The sequence below is a fragment of the Podarcis bocagei genome, assembly GCF_964188305.1.
Source record: "Podarcis bocagei genome assembly, chromosome: W".
In the NCBI taxonomy this organism is placed as follows: Eukaryota; Metazoa; Chordata; class Lepidosauria; order Squamata; family Lacertidae; genus Podarcis; species Podarcis bocagei.
In genome coordinates, this window is record NC_138131.1 from 93,692,982 (window position 1) to 93,710,669 (window position 17,688).

The following is a 17,688-nucleotide window of genomic DNA, read 5'->3' on the forward strand; positions in this document are numbered from 1 at the left end:
TTTACAGGTGATGGATGAAGTTTATTCTAGTACACCTGATTTGAAGGACATGCCAAATCCTGCCTGGCCTTCCTGGTTTGTGGATGGTAGCAGCTTTCTGGAGGGAGGCCAACGAAAAGCGGGGTACGCTGTAGTAGCCCTGGAAGGGGAAATCATTGAAGCCTCCCCACTTCCCCCTTCTTCATCCGCTCAGCTTGCACTACAGTTGGCTGAAGGCATAGACATTAATATATATACTGACTCAAAATATGCTTTTCTTACCCTGCATGCCCACAGAGCACTTTGGAAGGAGCGTGGCATGCTCACGTCAAAGGGGAGCCAGGTGCAGCACCCCCAAGCCCTTATGGATCTTTTAACTGCAGTATGGGCTCCCAGCCAAGTGGCTGTGATACATTGTTATGGACATCAAACTGGACTAAGTGATGCGGCCAGGGGCAATCGCCTAGCCGACAAAACAGCTAAACAAGCAGCTAGACAAGAGGCACCTGCTCTCTTCCTGGGATCCCTGATACCAGAGAAGATTGTGGATACTAGCCTTAGACCACCATACACCACACAGGAGCGACAAGTGGCAGAAGCTGAGAAGTTGGCAACTACTGATGAGGGATGGTATCTTACACCTGACAACTGCCTATGGGTGGCAGAGTCCCTAGCCCCCCAAGTTGTGCGTCGGTACCACGACTCCTGTCACGTGGGGCCCGATGCTCTGGCCAAAGATCTTGGGAGCAGTTACTATAGATCCAAGGTTAGCGTCTGAGGCCTGGAGGCGTTGTGTTCTCTGCCAGAAAAAGAATCCCAGAACAGGACCCTTACCTCCTTCCGGAATTCAACATCAAGGGACAGCTCCCATGGAGGACTTAATTATTGATTTCACTGAACTGCCCAGGTGTGGCTTATACCATGATCTCTTAGTGGCTGTCTGCACTTACACAGGAAGGGTGGAAGCTGGAAACTTCACACAGCCTACAGGCCTCAAAGCTCTGGGAAAGTTGAACGTATGAATAGGACTTTGAAAAACCAGCTGTCAAAACTAACCCAAGAAACGAACTAAAATTGGGTTAGCATGTTGCCTCTCGCATTGCTTCGCGTTCGAAGTATTCCCGCTAAGCATATTCATCTGAGTCCTTTTGAATTAATGTTTGCTAGGCCCCTGCCTTATGTGCAAATGATATCTCCACATTCAACTCATGATATGCATATTGAAAACTATTTGCAGTCTCTCTCGCGTGTGTTTTCTTCTCTCAACAGGTGGCAATTTGCCAGGACGCCTTGCTCCTTGGTTGAGCCCCTCCATTCGTTTTTACCGGGTGATGAGGTCTGGATACGTGATTGGGCCCAGACGCCGCTCCAGCCCTGTTGGAAAGGACCACACATCGTCTTACTTTCTACTCCCACGGCTGTTAAAGTCTCCGGCATAGCTCCTTGGATACATCATACCCGTGTAAAGAAGGCCTTCTCGGATTGGACTGTTACACCGCATCAACAAGAGCCGCTTCGACTCACCATTTCCAGACGTGCTCCAGACTGCACTCCAGCTCCTGCAACCAGCGTGGATTGAAAGGGGACATTTTCTTTCCTTTCCTTTTGCATAACTGAACTTTATTGAAGGTACCTGGGCCTGGTTTGCTTTACGCCACCCCTGCAGAGGGGGGTGTCTAGTGGGTCTTTTCTTTCAGCGTAATTACACCCCAGCCCGCTCTCTGGCACTTACCTAAGCCCCTCCCCGTGCATAAAATGGCTCAGATACGACTGTTGGTACCCGTGCTGGTATTTTTGTTGCCTTTGACCTTAGAAATGCCAATACCACTCACACTGACCAGACAACTGCTTCAATCGTGGGGGGCCCACCACACAAATAATAAGTGGGTTCAGGTTGCCGAGATGGTTGCGTTCTCTGCGAATTGGACCAATTGTGCCGTCTGCACCCTGGCCCCTGTAGATGCTCTGGGAGGAATGCCACTCCTCCCTGTGCCTTGGAATGAGTCCTTGGTCACAACTCCACTTGTTGCCTTCCAGCCTCTGGGCAACCATTCTTCTTTATGGAATCATTCTGTCCCTTTCCTGGTTCACCGGATCACTGGCTGCCTTTGTGTCAACAAATCGAATGACGCCAGTGACGCTCAGACCTATGTGGGCACTTCCCACTGTGATCGTACCTTCCCAGCCCCAACAAACATGCCTGAGTCCGAGACAGGAACTTTTTCTGGTTCCAATTTGACTGCATGCCTGGCCCGCTTGCTAACAGGCACCATATCTGCCCATGGTCAGGACGTTTACTGGGTGTGTGGCAGGAAGGCCTATCAAGGGCATCCTGATCAAATTTGCAGATGACACCAAACTGGGAGGGGTGGCTAACACCCCAGAGGACAGGATCACACTTCAAAACGACCTTGACAAATTAGAGAACTGGGCCAAAACAAACAAAATGAATTTTAACAGGGAGAAATGTAAAGTATTGCACTTGGGCAAAAGAAATGAGAAGCACAAATACAAGATGGGTGACACCTGGCTTGAGAGCAGTACATGTGAAAAGGATCTAGGAGTCTTGGTTGACCACAAACTTGACATGAGCCAACAGTGTGACGCGGCAGCTAAAAAAGCCAATGCAATTCTGGGCTGCATCAATAGGAGTATAGCATCTAGATCAAGGGAAGTAATAGTGCCACTGTATTCTGCTCTGGTCAGACCACACCTGGAGTACTGTGTCCAGTTCTGGGCACCACAATTCAAGAAGGACACTGACAAACTGGAACGTGTCCAGAGGAGGGCAACCAAAATGGTCAAAGGCCTGGAAACGATGCCTTATGAGGAACGGCTAAGGGAGCTGGGCGTGTTTAGCCTGAAGAAGAGGAGGTTAAGGGGTGATATGATAGCCATGTTCAAATATATAAAAGGATGTCACATAGAGGAGGGAGAAAGGTTGTTTTCTGCTGCTCCAGAGAAGCGGACACGGAGCAATGGATCCAAACTACAAGAAAGAAGATTCCACCTCAACATTAGGAAGAACTTCCTGACAGTAAGAGCTGTTCGACAGTGGAATTTGCTGCCAAGGAGTGTGGTGGAGTCTCCTTCTTTGGAGGTCTTTAAGCAGAGGCTTGACAACCATATGTCAGGAGTGCTCTGATGGTGTTTCCTGCTTGGCAGGGGGTTGGACTCGATGGCCCTTGTGGTCTCTTCCAACTCTTCTATGATTCTATGCCCTCCCAAGAGGATGGTACGGGGTCTGTTTTCCAGCCTACTTAATACCCCCCCATGTGGATTCCTGACCAGATTGCCTCTGCACTCCCTAGAAGGAGGCGTTTCGACTGACCTGGCAACAATTGCAGGTGGGAGTTCCCAGAATTGGGGCAAAAATCAGTGGCCTCCAGAAAGGATACTGGCCCATTATTCTCCAGCCTCATGGAATCGGGGAGAGAAAATCTCTGGGGCAAGGGGGCTGATCTAGAACTTGAACCGCGTAATCAGACTCCAGGCAGTGGTAGAGATTGTTGCTAACACAACAGCCACGGCCCTTAGGTTAATTGCCACGCAATTGGATGAGACACGCGTTTCTCTCAGTCCGCTTAGCGTTGGACTTTCTCCTGGCGCAATATGGCGGCTTTTGTGCAGCGTTAAATCTCACGGGTGGGGCCTGTTGCTTTAACATCTCTGATCATGGTGAAGCCATTCGCAATTTGGCAGCAGGACTTGAAACAGTGGCCCATATTCCTACCGAAACCTGGGAGGGATGGGACATGTCATGGCTTGACTGGTTGCCAAACCTAGGATGGGTAAAAGGCCTGTTTTTGCTGCTGCTTGGCCCACTGTTCATCTTGCTAATTTTTTGCTTTTCTGTACCTTGCCTGCTGCAATGCTTGCATACAATGACACGCAATATGATTTCACGCATGCTTCGCCCCCAGATTATAGCTCTGACCCGAGTATATCAGCCTGTGCCTTCCTGGGACGAGCCTTGGAGGCTGCCCAAAATTGAGAGGTGTGGAATGAAGGGGTAGTTAGGGTTACCCCAGAAAGCCCTAAAAACTGTTTGTGAATTCCCCCCCCCAGCCAGGCCTCGGCGTACGCATTTTAAAACTGCATTTTCCTCTAAGACAAAAAGCATGAGCTAAGCAGTCCTCTCTGTAACAAAAACGCTGTAACAAACCTACAGCTGAGAACAGTAAAGCCTTTCGCTTCCCAGATCCAAGATAACCTTGTCCTGGTACATTGACTTGCAACATACTTCCGGGAACAGAGTCAGAGAACGAAAAGCAACATTTCTATGTAAGAATCTGTGAAGGGGGAGAGGGAAGGAGGGGCTTTGGAGAACAGGATAAAAACCTGATGTAAAATACTTTTTGCTGCGGCCTGTCTTTTGTGAACTGAATCACACAGGTGCCTCTGCCCCCCCCCCCCCATGGCAGAATAAAACACTCTTTCTCTGGATTAACCCCTTGGTGTCGTTTGGCTCCTTTTGTCTCTGCTCGGGTGCAACAATTTTTCCTACCCATGGATTAAAAAGGCTACATACCAAGGAGAGCCTAATCCCATCCTCAAACTTGCCAAGGGGCCAGACATGCAAAGGAAGTTCTGTTTTACTTTGGGTGGTGGGACTTCAGAAGTGTTTGCCTATGCTAATCTAACACCTGGGTCTTGCCCTGACATGTCTGCTTATGCTGATGTTGTACCAAGGACTTGTCTGGACATGTTTGCCAAGGTTAACCCCTCCCCTTTGAACTGTATTCTGGGATATGGTGGGAAAGTTTTAAAAAGTCGCCACCCCATCCTCGGGGTTCCAAATTCCTCTTTGACCCTGTTGCGCAATAAACTTTGGTCTACAGCTATTTGCTCCGGTTGGTGGCTGGACTCCTCCTTTATTCTGGCTCTGCCCGACCGGTTGGGGGACTGAGCAGCCTCCCACCTAGATTCTTCCGTAACAGTATGTTGTTTGTTACTATGGTGTGTATTTTTGCTTGGATGAACCCCCCAACTCACAAACAAGCCCTGACACAACCAGCATGTTTTTCTCCTCTGAAACACAGCTAAACTTTTATCTCTTCGTACATAAGAACATAATAGCCTGTTCAGGAGTCTCTGGCGAGGTGCTGTGGCAGCTTTTTGCAGGAAGGAGTTCAACAGGAGTAGCCCATCTTTCCTGGCGGGCCATTTCTGCATGTTTTGGCCTTGCTAGCAAAGCCACATCATGCAAGAGTTGGTTGCTGAGAGCCCTTGAAGCCTCCTCTGACCACAAGGGTCTTACGGTTACCTACAAGGCTTTCCTGCCTCAGCCACAGTTAAAGTCCTCCCGTTGCCACAGGATCCTTTCCAGAAGGGCCAAACTCAAGCTCAAGCCACCTATTTCCCTTACCCCTGAAGAAGAAGAAGAAGAAGAAGAAGAAGAAGAAGAAGAAGAAGAAGAAGAAGAAGAAGAAGAGGGGGAGGAAGAGGAGGAGTTTGGATTTGATATCCTGCTTTATCACTACCAGAAGGAGTCGCAAAGTGGCTAACAATCTCCTTTCCCTTCCTCCCCCACCAGAAACCCTCTGTGAGGTGAGTGGGGCTGAGAGACTTCAGAGAAGGGTGACTGGCCCAAGGTCACCCAGCAGCTGCATGTGGAGGAGCGGAGACATGAACCCGGTTCCCCAGATTACGAGTCCACTGCTCTTAACCACTACACCACACAGGCCACTGCACTGCTGCCAACGAAAGGGCAGGGAGGCTTGAGAGGGAGGAGACGCCCTGAAGTGGAGCCTGGGCACGCAGCTCACCGGAGGAAGACAGCAGAAAAAGCCAAATTCAGCAGTGGAAGAAGAAAATTTCAGAATATAAATGCAGAAATATAAACATTTATTACAAAAAAAGTATCATGACTTTAGAAGACAAAAGAGTAAGAATGGGAGTCGCTATCCGAGACGCAGAAAGACCAGCCGCCTCCGCCGCCCTCACTTCCGCTTTGATGCTGTGCCAATGACACAGTCATTGACCTGCAAGGCAAGACCGGGCAGATTTGGGGGGCCAGAAACTGGTCCCCACAGCTGCTGCTGCCGCCACCTCCTCCATCCAGCTGCGGTCAGGATGCCCCTTCCGCAGAGGAGATTCTGCAAGCAGCCCAGAGAAAGGGACACCCCCGCCCCCCCCCAGCCGGATGCTGCAGCCACTTACCTTTCTGGCAAAGCGAAGGGAATTGAGGGACTCGGCAAAGTTCTCCTCCGAGGGCGAGATGTTAACAAACATCAGCCTGGGGGGAAAGGCCAGAGGAGAGGGTGAGGAGAAACAGAGGCTGCCTCAAGGGGGGTGCATGGCCCCCCTGTCAGAGACCTCTGGGTTGAAAGGGGTCATCTAGCCCAACCCCCTGCGTTCCTGGCAGGACAGCGCAGACCAGGCCTCAAAGGGGAGGGGGAGCCATCAACTCCCTCCTTGCCGACTCACATCTTGGAATTGCCGCCTAAGGAGTTCTGGAGGAGGTAGGTCAGCTTGCTGTTCCGGTAGGGCACATGGGCCTCCTGCAAGGGGGCAAAGGAAGCGGACAAGGATGGGTGCAGGAGGGGGAAATGTGTGGGGACCCTCCTCCCCACTTAGGGCAGGCCGGTTCCGCCAGCATCATGAGGCTGTCCCATTCCCGATTGAATTGTAGAGTTGGAAGGAATCACAGCTCTAGAGCCCCCGATAGGTGGGCACCCCACACGTGAGACAGTGCTGGACGCCACATCCTCACCCTCGCAGAAGACCAGCGCACTGCGGGAGGCGGGCTGTGGGGCTGCAAAGGGCTGCCCCATGGCTGGCCAGGACTCCCCCCCCCCCGGAGGCACACGCGACCCCCCTCTCCCGCCTACCTTGTTGCTGAGGGCGGTGATGACCAGGCCCAGGTTGGAGAGGCTGCTGTTGATGGCCTGGGTCTCCTTGAGGCGGTCGCCGGTGGAGAGGGACCTGTCCAGGCGCTCACTGCCAGCCAGGTCCACCAAGCTCAGCACGGCTGCGGGGGGGGGGGGGACAAAGGAGGGGTGAGGGTGGAGGGAGAAGGGGGGGGTGCTGGGGACCAGGGACCCACAGAGGGCCTGGCCTAGAAGAGGAGGGAGAGCAAGGGAGCGCCTCTGGGCCAGGGCAGGGACAGAGGCCTCCGGCGAAGGGGGTCGTGGGGCCGGCCACACTCACAGGAGGTGTGCAGCTCCCGGTTGGGGTTGTGGCCCTCGATGCGCAGCTGGAAGAGGCTGTGGCTGCGGGAAGAGCGCTCGTTGAGATTCGTCTTGGCCACCGAGCGGTTGGCTTTGGCTCTCTGGAGCAGCTTCAGGACCTGAAGGGGCAAGCGGGGGGCAGGAGGCGGAGAATGGCGGTCGGAAGGGACCCCAGAGATCCTCTGGCCCTAGCCAGCCCCAGGCAAACAGCGTGAAGAGGCTAGCCGGGCACATTCCCCCCCCCCCGGCTATTGGCTACTTGCGACCAGACTGAGATGCCCGGGCGCCCGATGGCGTTGGACATCACCGCCTGGAGGGGAAGCCTGGGAATCCTCGGAGCAAGACTCTTTCCACACACGAGGACCTCGTCCTATAGAATTCTATCCGTTACACAATCAGAATGAGTATCAGGAACCAAAACGGTTTCTCTCAGCAGCCTGAGCAGGAGCAGTGAACAATGGCAGCTCCTTGTTCTCACCTGACTTCACTCCCCCGCTGCCCCCACTGCCCCACGCTCAGCTGCAAAGAATATTCTTATATTCTGAATGTACAGTTAAGAAAGAGAAGTTGGAATAGGCCAAGATATGTGGACTGCCCCAATCCCAGCTCAAGGTGGTCATCTGAACTGGCCAGATGTTTAACTGAGAATCAGTCAGTCAGTCAGGCCATCATTTGAAAAATAAGACTTTAGAACGCCTGGCCCCAAAATGGCAACGAGACATCCCATTTGGGTGAGTTTAAGCTTGGTTTAAGGAGCCGCTTGGTGCCTAGCCTCTACACTGGAGTTTCTACCATTGCCTGCAAATAGAAAGGGAAGCATGGGGGGGGGGGAGTTCTTCCTCTGGGAACTCTAGGGCAGGCAGAAGCCCCATAAGGAGCCGAGGGGCCAAGACCCAGGTGATCTGAGCTCTCCAGACAGGCAGGATGGCTCAGGCCTTCATGCAGAAGCCTCTCAGAGAACGGCACAGTCGGAGGGGAGCCCCCAGGGTCATCTAGCCCAACCCCAGATTCCTCCCTCTGCTCCTCCCCTCAGAGGCTTTGGATGCAGACACACTCTGGCTGCCTTGTCCCCAGACCAAGGCCCTAAAACGGGTCACAATGGGGCTGGTTCTCTGGCTTCTGCCTCTCCTCCACCCCTTGCAAGCAGGCTGGTGGCCGGACACAGTGCAGAGAGCGGGAGAAGAGTAGTGTTGGAAGGGGACCCCCAAGGGTCATCTACCCGACCCCCTGCACCGCTGGAACCCCCCAGGAAAATCCCAGACAGACAGCTGCCCCCCCCCACCGCGGTACCTCTTGCTCCGAAGCAACGGGGACGTAGCAGAGGTTGGGAACGTGCAGCTCCTCCGTGCATTGGCTCACTCGCCGGATCTCCAGCTCAGAGCCCTGCTCAGGGCGCAACACCAGCAGGTCCCGCAGAGACTCATTGTAGATCTCCAGGAAGTTGGCAGTGAAATGGTACTGGGAGGAGACAGGCAGAGGGGCAGGATCAGACCAGGGAAGGCGGCTGGGGTGGCGCGTGCCCAGCCAGCACATCGCTCCCAGCTCAGACTCGGGGACCAACTGGCATGGCTATTCCAAGAGGAGGCTTCCAAAGGTGAGGCCCAGGAGTTCAGACAGGCCAGCCCTCGGGTGTTCAGGGGATCTTGTGAGGCTGAACGGAAGGCCCTGCAGAAAAACACTGGCGGTCTCACCATCCTGTGGGGTGGGTGAGGGTGAAGGAGGCAGCCCTCTCTCACCAGCGCCCTCTCTGGGAGCTCCCAAGCCCAGTGCGAAACCCCCCTGGCAATTGCAGCATGGCGAGTGAATGCAGCGGGGGTCTCCACCCCCTTTGGACACCTGCATCCGCTTTCCCTCTCTGCCCCCACCTTCCAGCCTTTGGCCTCCATCTCCCGGGCTTTCCTGAAGATCTGCTGCACTGCGCGGGGGATCATGCCGGCCGTGGAAGGGTCCTGGCAGTCGGGGCCCTCCATGGTGTACGTCTTGCCGCTCCCCGTCTGCCCGTAGGCAAAGATGCAGACGTGGTAGCCGTCCAAGGCCGACTGCGGGGAGGAAGGGAAGCCGTCAGGCTGGCGTCCACCAGACCCCACCTGCCCCCGGAGGGGGAGAGCCGCCCTATGTGGAATTTCCAGACCATCCTTCAGCCACGACTCACAGGACAAACCAGCCAAATCAGCCAGGGAATCATCCTCACGATCATCATCATCATACAGTGGCACCTTGGTTGTCGAACCGAGTCCGTTCAAAAACTAAGGCTGCCAAAGAATGTTGGGGAGTTGGAACACTTACTTCCAGGTTTTCAGCGTTCAGGGGCCAAAGTGTACGAGTACCAAGGTGTTTGAGGGCCAAGATACGACTGTACCATGCTCAACATAATAACAAACTAGAAGAACTGGGCCGCTTCCCCCCTTAATGTATTTATTCTATATATTTATTTGATTGATTTATGTGCTCTTCAGGGTGGTTGACAGAATAACATGCTTTTCCTTACCTGCACAAGCAGAGAGATCTCCTCAAAGACCTCCTCCTGGGAGCTGGACGGAGGGAAGACCTGGTCAAAGTTGAACTCATAGACAATGTCCTCTTTTCGCTCCCGACCAACGTGGGACTGGCAGAGAATCAAAGAATTGCAGAGTTGGAAGACCCACGAGGCTCATCTAGTCCACCCCCAAGCAAGACTTGAACCCACAACTCTGAGATTATGAGCCTCTACCGAGTAAGTGGTGACAGGGGCCGCGTTCCCCCTTGGCCAGCTCTCCCGGGGCCACAATGCTCTCTCTCGCACACACACACATATCCTCCAGCTGGCATTGGGTCTGTTGGCCTTGGGCCGGCCATCAACATTTGGGTTTCTCCTGCTCCTGCAAAGGTCATTGCAGGAACAACACTGGCTTATTTGAAGAAGAAGAAGAGTTTGGATTTGATATCCCGCTTTATCATTACCCAAAGGAGTCTCAAAGTGGCTAACGTTCTCCTTTCCCTTCCTCCCCCACAACAAACACTCTATGAGGTGAGTGGGGCTGAGAGACTTCAAGAAGTGTGACTGGCCCAAGGTCACCCAGCAGCTGCATGTGGAGGAGCGGAGATGCGAACCCGGTTCCCCAGATTACGAGGCCACCGCTCTTAAGCACTACCCCACACTGGCTCTCGGCAGGCTTTGCGGCAGGTGGAGACTTCCTGACATCCCCTGGCAACTGTGACAGCCCAAGATGCCACCAAGACTTCGACAACCGCCTTGTCCCCCCACCCCCAGACTGACCTCCTCCGCCTTGGATAAGACCAGGCTCTTGCTGTTGTCTGGCGGGAAGCGGAGGTGGCTCACCCCCTGTTTCTGGGCCTCCTTCTCGCTGCTCAGCAGGGGGCGCACGCGGCAGAAGACACGGATGTTGCCCTGGAGGGAGCGGGGAGTCGTCAGCACCCAGCCCCACAAAGGGTCCCCCAGTGCCAGCCCCCCACCACCACCGGCCCACCTTCAGCTCCTGGACGGCGTTGTGCAGGGAGCGCCGCTCCATCTCCGACTCGTGCTGCTTCTGCTCCAGCTGGGCCTTGTGTGCTGCCAGCGCCTCATTCTCCTGCGCCCGCCGGGCCAGGCTCTCCTGCGCCAGGCGCAGTTCCGCCTGCGTCAGAGAAACCCCAGGGCCAGTGAGGGACGGGCCACCTCAAACCCAGAGCCGCCCACCCGCCCTCTCAGCCAGGCAACAATTCAGGGAGGAGGCGGCAAATGCAGGCTTCCTCAGCTGGGAAAGGAAAAGCACCAGCAGGAACAGACACAGCAGAGGTTAGCACTTCCCCCAGACAGATATCTAGGGCCCTCTTGCGATGGATAGAAAAGGGACTTGTGTGAGAAACAGGGTGTGAGGCTGAGGAGAAGGGAAGCGCTTCCAGCGAGAGCCGAGAGGGATACACTTCTCTGTATGGGGGGGATTGAAGATTAAGATATAATTATGATAGAGGGCTAGACACATAAAATTTTGTGTTTTATTGCGATTATTACTATTACTGTTGTGATTTTTATTTATTTTCTTGCTTTTTCTCCTTATCTTCCCACCTTTTATTGCTTTTTTCTGTATTTCTTATTATCTTTTATTAAAAAATTCTTGTTTTCCAAGAGTGTTTGCAACATCTTTCTCTCATCTTATTATCTTTTTTAAAACTAGTTTGGTTTGTATTATATGTTGAAAATATTTAATAATTTTTTTAAAAAAACATTTTTTAAGGTATCTAGCTCTCTTTTCTGGGGCTGAGGACCCTTAACTGTGATCTTGAGTCTGGCATTGTGGAATCAGAAGGGTACCTACGGGACATCTAGTCCAACCCGCTGGAATGCAGGCGTCACAAGCGGATGTTGGCTAGTCCCAAGGATTCCTCGCCTCACCTTGGGATTCCAATCACCATTCAAGGGCGGGTGGAAGGGTCCCCAGCCCCCCCCCTCACCTCTCTGGCCTCCAGCTGGGCAGCCAAATCCTCCTTGGCCTCCCTGGCTTTGCGGCCAGCGGTTTCCAGCTCCTGGATCGTCTGGCTCTGGCTCTTGACGGTCTCCTCCAGCTGCTGCTCCTGCTTCACCAGCTGCTCCACCCTCTGCCGGCTCTCTGTGGCCTGCGCTTGGCAGGTCTGCAGCTCCAAGGCCAGGGCACTGCCAAGAGAGGGTAGGGCAGAGGTCAGGTCCTGCTGCAGGAGGAGCAGACGGAGCCCGCCATGCCCTTCTCAGGCTGCTGCTCGCTCACCTGTTCTGCCCCTCCAGCTGCTGGTTGCGGGCCGTCGCCTGCTTCAGCTCCCCCTCCAGCTGGCTCAGCTGATGCCTCAGGGCCTCATTCTCCCCGGCCAGCCCCTGGGCCTTCTCCTTGTAGGTCCCCCCTTTGGCCCGCAAGTCGCTCACTTGCCCCTTCAAGTCCCAGGGGGCCCGCTTCTTCTCACCCCCGCCAGCAGCGGCAGGAGCAGCGGCTGCCAAGGGGAGAGGGAGAGAGAGAGGACAGTGTGAGGGTCCCGGTGGCGGCTCAAGGATGGCACGGGGGGGGGGCACCTCCCTCCCTTCTCTAGGCCTTACCTGGCTTAGGGGCTGCCGCAGCCACCGTCCGACGGGATCCTGCTGGGAAACAAGGAACGAGACATGAAGCAGTGAAAGGATTCCCAAGGGGACCCTGTCTCCCCTCCGTTGCTTCATGAAACATCTCCAAACAATAGTAATACTTCAAAACATAAAATCAGCAAGGAACTCAAGACAGATTAAAGCAACATATGTGGGGGTTCCCTTCCACGGATTGCGCCTAAAGTCAAAATCACGTATAGCTGAAATATGCTGGATTTAATGGTGGGCAGGATTGCCAGAGCATTTTCCCCAGCCCCTCTCCAAACTTTTTATATTGTTTCCTACACTGAATGCACACAAGTTAAAGGGGCACCAGATGCAGGATTACGGGGAACCCACATTCTACACATCTGAATCAGCTTGAAAAAACTAAAATGGCTTCAGCAGGTGCCAAAAAGAGTCCAGCAAAGATAGCTGCCTGGTGTTGTAAGAACATAACTGGATCAGGCCCAAGGGGGCCTGTCTAGCCCAGCATCCTGTTCTCAGTGGCCAAACAGTTTCCTGTGGGAAACCAGAGAGCAGGATTCAAGTCCAAGAGCCCTCTCCCCCTTTGTGGCTTCCAGCAACAGGTATCCAGAAGAATTTCTGCCTCCAGCCATAGAAGCAGAGCACAGACATCACGGCTAGTAGCCACTGATTGCCCTCTCGGATGTGCATCTGTTTAATCCTCTTGTAAAGCCATCCAAGTTAGTAGCTATCACTACCTCCTGTGGGAGGAAGTTCCATAGGTTAGCTATGCAATGCCATTGTTTTTTATACAGAGGTGGCTTGGTTCTCAAACTTCATCCGTTCCTGGAGTCCAAGACTCCAGAAACCATTCGCAAACCAAGGGACGGCTTCCGACTGGCTGCAGGAGCATCCTGCACTCATTCGGAAGCTGTGTCGGATGTTCAGCTTCTAAAAAACGTTCGCAAACTGGAAAGCTTACTTCCAAGTTTCCAGCGTTCAGGAGCCAATTTGTTCAACAACTAAGCCGTTTGAGAAGCAAGGTACCACTGTAATGGAAATCAATACAACAATATTTATAATATTTTTGAAAAATAACACGATGGGTGCTGCTCCTCTAAATGATCAATTCCTTACAGGTACGATATGGCACCCTTAACAGGGACGCTTCTGCAGCCCGCTGCCTACCTGTGGTGGACGGCCCTGCCACACCCGCAGTCCCCCGGGTCCGAGTGCTCGAGCGGCGGCGCCCCCCTGCCAAGAAAGCGGTGTTACAGCAAAGTCCAGAAGGGCTCCCCAGGTTCTGCCCCGCCCCCCCCCCCCGACCTGAGCTTACCGGCCTGGCGGTGGCCTCGGAGCGCAGGGGCCGCTGGCGGAGGCTTCGGAACGGAGGGGGCTGCTGTCACAGGTCCTCCCTGCTTGGTAGGGTCCAGGGGAGCCCGAGCCCGTTTCTGGGAGGAAGGAAAGGGCAGCCGCTTGTTATTCTCCAGGGCCAGGCTGGATGCCCCCTCACCGGTCCTATTCCACGTCCCTCTCTGCTGGAAATGGCAACGCCCCATTCGCACCCCCCCCCATGCTGCAGAAGGGAGGGGCTTGGGAACTCACCCGGTCCACCTTGGGGGGCTCATTCTCATCGCTGGCCGGGCGCTTGAGGTGCAGCGCAGACACAGGGAGCCGGGAGGGGCCTTTCGGCAGCAGGAAACTTTTCCCCTCAGAGTTCATCTTCTGCTCCCGGAGTGGCAACTGAGGAAGGCCGCTGAGTTCATTTAATGAAGCATCTCAGAAGCAGGGTGGAGGGGGGGGGGAGTCGAAGGCCGAGGCAGGCAAGAGAGAGGCGCCCCCCCGGCCCCCGAAAGGGACTCACGGGAGGTGGACCATCCATCAGCTCCAGGCAAGGCCTTCGGGGAGAAGCCAGTGGGAGGCCAGTAAGGAAATGAAGCCCAGCCTGCAAGGTCAAAGGAGGCCCGGCTAGTCCAAATGGCCCCCAGCACCGAGATAGGCTGCCTCTGGGCCGGGAGGCAGCAACCCTTTCCCGCAGGGGGCCGGTCCGCTGTCCCGCAGGCCCTGGGGGGGCCGGACTACACGGGGAGGGGGGGGAAGAGAGCGAATTCCTCTGCCCCGCAAAGAAGCCAGAGATGCCTTTTCAAGGAAAGGACACCTTCTGCGCATGTCCAAGGGCGCTGATTGCCGGGCCCTCCGCGGGCCGGAGGGAGAAGGCGACGGGGGCCGGATCCGCCCGCGGGCCTCAGGCCGCCTCCCCCCGATCTGCTGGGGCTTGGCTGGTCCCCCCTCCCTCCCGCCCGAGGAAGGGGCCCCTCTGCCCTCTGCCCGCGCCCCGAGGCCTCACCGGCGCCCCTCCGGCTCCTCCGCCTCGCCCTCCGTCTCCCTCTCCGACCCAAACGCCGTCGATTTAAACGGACAGCTCCCGTCCTCCTCCGCGGCGCCGCCCGGCAGCCAATGGCCAGGCGGCGAGAGGAGGAGACCAATCCGCGCCGCCCGTCGCGCGGGCCGGACCCGCCCTCTTCGTCTTACGCCCACGGCTCCGCCCCCAAGTCCCTCCTTGGCGCACGGCCCGAGCGGAGGACGCACTGCGCACGCGCGCCGCGAGCCCGCCTCCGCCGGAAGGAGCGTCGGCGGGAGGGCGAGCGTGAGTGCGCGCGCGCGCGTGCCGCAGGCGGCCCCGCCCCTCCCTGGCAACGGCCGCGGCGCGCAGGGAGCGGGCGGGGGGGCGGGCGGGGGCGGGGCCTGCGCCGGAGGGGCGGGGCCAGGGAGATCTAGGGGGAGAGAGATCAATGTCTAGGGAGATCAATAAACAAACGGGAGGGGCCCCCCGGGGGAGGCCGGCGGAGCGCGCCTTGGCCACCGGGGCAGCAGCTTCCCCCGTTGAACACCCGCCTGCCCCTCTGCGCAGGTGGGGCGGGGCCTGGAGGGGGGGGACCCCGAGTGACCCTGGCCCCTTTCCCCTCCCCCCCATGAAGGGGGATCGGGGGGGGGCCTGAGGCAGGGGGGGGCACACAGGGACGCTGCAGCGGGGCGATCCCCTTGGAGGGGGGCCGGGGGGTCCTGGCATTGGGGGGACCCCCGGGCGCTGCCACGGTCTTTCCCCCGCTGCCCCCCCCAGCCCGGCGGGGGCGTGGCGGGCCCGGGTGGGGGCGCTGGGGGGGGGGCTGGGCCGCCCGGCCCTCGGCATCCCCCCTGGCGGCCCCCCGCTCCGGCTGCTGTGTCACTGGCCCTCGGCGGGAGGCTGGAGCCGCCGAGGGTCCCGCTCCGCCGCCCCTGAGACCCCCCGCCCCCCCCGCGGCGAGAGGGACCCCCAGAGCGGAGCCGGCAAGGGGGCGCCCCCCGCCCCTCCCCCGCCTCGGCCCGCCTGACCCGGACCAGCGCCCGCCTGACCTCGGGGCCCTGGAAGCGGCCGGCGGCCGGCAGCGGAGGGGCGCCCCCCTCGCCCGGCTGGCCCCGCTTCTGGGAGGGCCAGGATGTCCTGGCGCGCTGGACCGACGGCCTCCTCTACCTGGGCACCATCAAGAAGGTCAGTGGCTGCCCCTCCCCTCGGGGGGGGCAGGGGGGTCCGCCCCCGTCCCCCCCCGGCTGGGGGTCTCTGCTCACCCCCTCCGCCCCCCCCGCAGGTGGACCCCCTCCGGCAGGTGTGCCTGGTGCAGTTTGAGGACGACTCCCAGTTCCTCGTGCTCTGGAAGGACATCAACCCAGGTCAGTGGGCAGTGAAGCCCCCCACCCCCACCCCCCCACTTTGGGGTCCCCCCCCAGTCTCCGCCCCCTGCAGGCCTGGCTGCTCCCCACCCCCCACCCCCCGCCTTGTTCTGTAGGGATGACCCCAGTGCAGAGTTCACCTGTGGAACTCCCTCCCACTGCCGAGATATCAGTGGTTCTGAAGGGCCGGTTCCTGGAAGCCGCTTTTTTGGGGGGGGGCATTCCCTGGCTCCCCAGGGTGAGGCGGGGGGGCTGGATCAGAGGATCCCATCCAGAAGACACTTCTTATCTCCCGATGGAGCCTCCACCTCCAGAGGCAGTCTATCTTGCTCCTGAGGCTCTTGGGGCAGGAACCCAGCTGCCCTGGGGGGGGGGACTGGCCCCTCACGCCCCCCCTGCCTTTTCTCCTAGCGGCTGTGCCTGGGGAGGAGCAGTCCTGCTGCGTGTGCCACTCGGAGGCCGTGAGCCCAGACAACCGGCTGGTGCGGTGTGAGAAATGCAGCCACGGTGAGTCCGCCAAAGGAGCCCCACAAGCTGCCCCTGGTTCCCCGTTCTCCCCCCCACTGCCCCACTGATGACCCTCCTTCCTCTCCCCCCCCCCCGCAGCCTACCACCAGGAATGCCACCTGCCCCGGGTGCAGAGCGATGGGGCCTGGACGTGCCGGCAGTGTGTCTTTGCTGTGGCCACCAAGGTAAGTGTGGTCTCCTCTGCCCCCCCCCGAGGTCCTCTGTCCCAGCCCCGCGCACTGACTCTGCCCCACGGCTTTCCTCCTTCTGCAGCGGGGCGGCGCCCTCAAGAAGGGGCCCTACGCCAAGGCCATGCTGGGCATGAAACTGGTCCTGCCCTACCAGCTGAAGACCCTGGAGTGGGACGCTGAGCACCTCGCCAACCGCCAGCAGTGCTACTGCTACTGCGGGGGCCCCGGAGAGTGAGTCTGCCCCCCCCGGAAGAGGGGGGCTTGTGGGGAGGAGGGAGGGCGCCTCTGGAACCGGAGGGGGGCGCTCAGCTGACCGGCCCCCTCTCTCCCTCTGCCTCAGGTGGAACCTGAAGATGCTGCAGTGCCGCGGCTGCGCCCAGTGGTTCCACGAGGCCTGCACCCAGTGCCTCAGCAAGCCGCTGCTCTACGGGGACAGGTGAGGGGCAGCCCTGGGTGGGGGGGGGAGGGTGGGGGTCAGAGGGCGAGGGCATCTTGTGACTGACCCCCCACACACCCGGCTCCACCCGGCAGGTTCTACGTCTTTGAGTGCTGCGTCTGCACGGGAGGCCCAGAGAGCGTCCGGCGTCTCCCCCTGAGATGGTGAGGGGGCGCTTTGGGGCGGCAGGGGGGCATGAGCACAAGAAAGCAATGCAGCGGCCTGGCCCCAGACTCGGTCACGGGATCGGGGCCCCCGTTGGGCAGGACGTCCCTGCATCTTGGGGGGCTGGACTGGATGACCCTCGGGGTACCTGCCAACTGTGATTCCATATAAAAGCAGCTTAAAGAGAGCCAAAGGAAGGTGGGTCCTTAAAAAAACAACAACCCCACATCTGGAGTGTATCCGGATCCACTTGGGCCCTTTAATTAACAGCTTCCTGCTTCTCACTTGATTTCCTAATACTCCGCTTGGGATAATTGGGACACTTAGAATAAGTCGGTCAGAATTCAGCAGCTGATCTGGAAAGCGAAGAGAGAGCAGAAGGGGGAAGGAGGTTTTGGCGCCAGAGCGAAGGAAGCCGCCACCTCAAGGGCCAGGAGGCACCGGGCGGGAGTGGGGGGCCGGGAGGGTGGGGGGCTGCGCTGGCTGCGCTGAGGGATTCCC

At 57.5% G+C, this 17,688-nt stretch overlaps 2 protein-coding genes across 2 annotated transcripts; one reads left to right on the forward strand and one right to left on the reverse strand.

Annotated features, from left to right (window-relative positions):
* Window positions 1-5,881: 5,881 nt before the first annotated feature.
* LOC308578328 (carboxy-terminal kinesin 2-like) lies at window positions 5,882-14,089 on the reverse strand. Its single transcript, XM_081178604.1, has 17 exons — window positions 14,045-14,089; window positions 13,786-13,923; window positions 13,517-13,631; window positions 13,369-13,434; window positions 12,193-12,234; window positions 11,873-12,089; window positions 11,583-11,781; window positions 10,619-10,765; window positions 10,408-10,539; window positions 9,640-9,756; window positions 9,017-9,190; window positions 8,442-8,609; window positions 7,132-7,270; window positions 6,813-6,952; window positions 6,409-6,482; window positions 6,142-6,217; window positions 5,882-5,963 (listed from the first exon to the last, which is right to left on the reverse strand). Exons 1-17 carry the CDS (start codon window positions 14,060-14,062, stop codon window positions 5,922-5,924), a joined length of 2,004 nt encoding a protein of 667 aa, XP_081034730.1. The 5' UTR covers window positions 14,063-14,089; the 3' UTR covers window positions 5,882-5,921.
* Window positions 14,090-14,637: 548 nt separating this feature from the next.
* On the forward strand, window positions 14,638-17,240 carry LOC308578175 (PHD finger protein 1-like; the record flags this gene model as incomplete). Its single annotated transcript, XM_081178431.1, has 8 exons — window positions 14,638-14,827; window positions 15,486-15,709; window positions 15,807-15,888; window positions 16,300-16,395; window positions 16,495-16,580; window positions 16,669-16,817; window positions 16,927-17,022; window positions 17,118-17,240. 8 exons carry the CDS (start codon window positions 14,638-14,640, stop codon window positions 17,188-17,190), a joined length of 996 nt encoding a protein of 331 aa, XP_081034557.1. The 3' UTR covers window positions 17,191-17,240.
* Window positions 17,241-17,688: the final 448 nt, after the last annotated feature.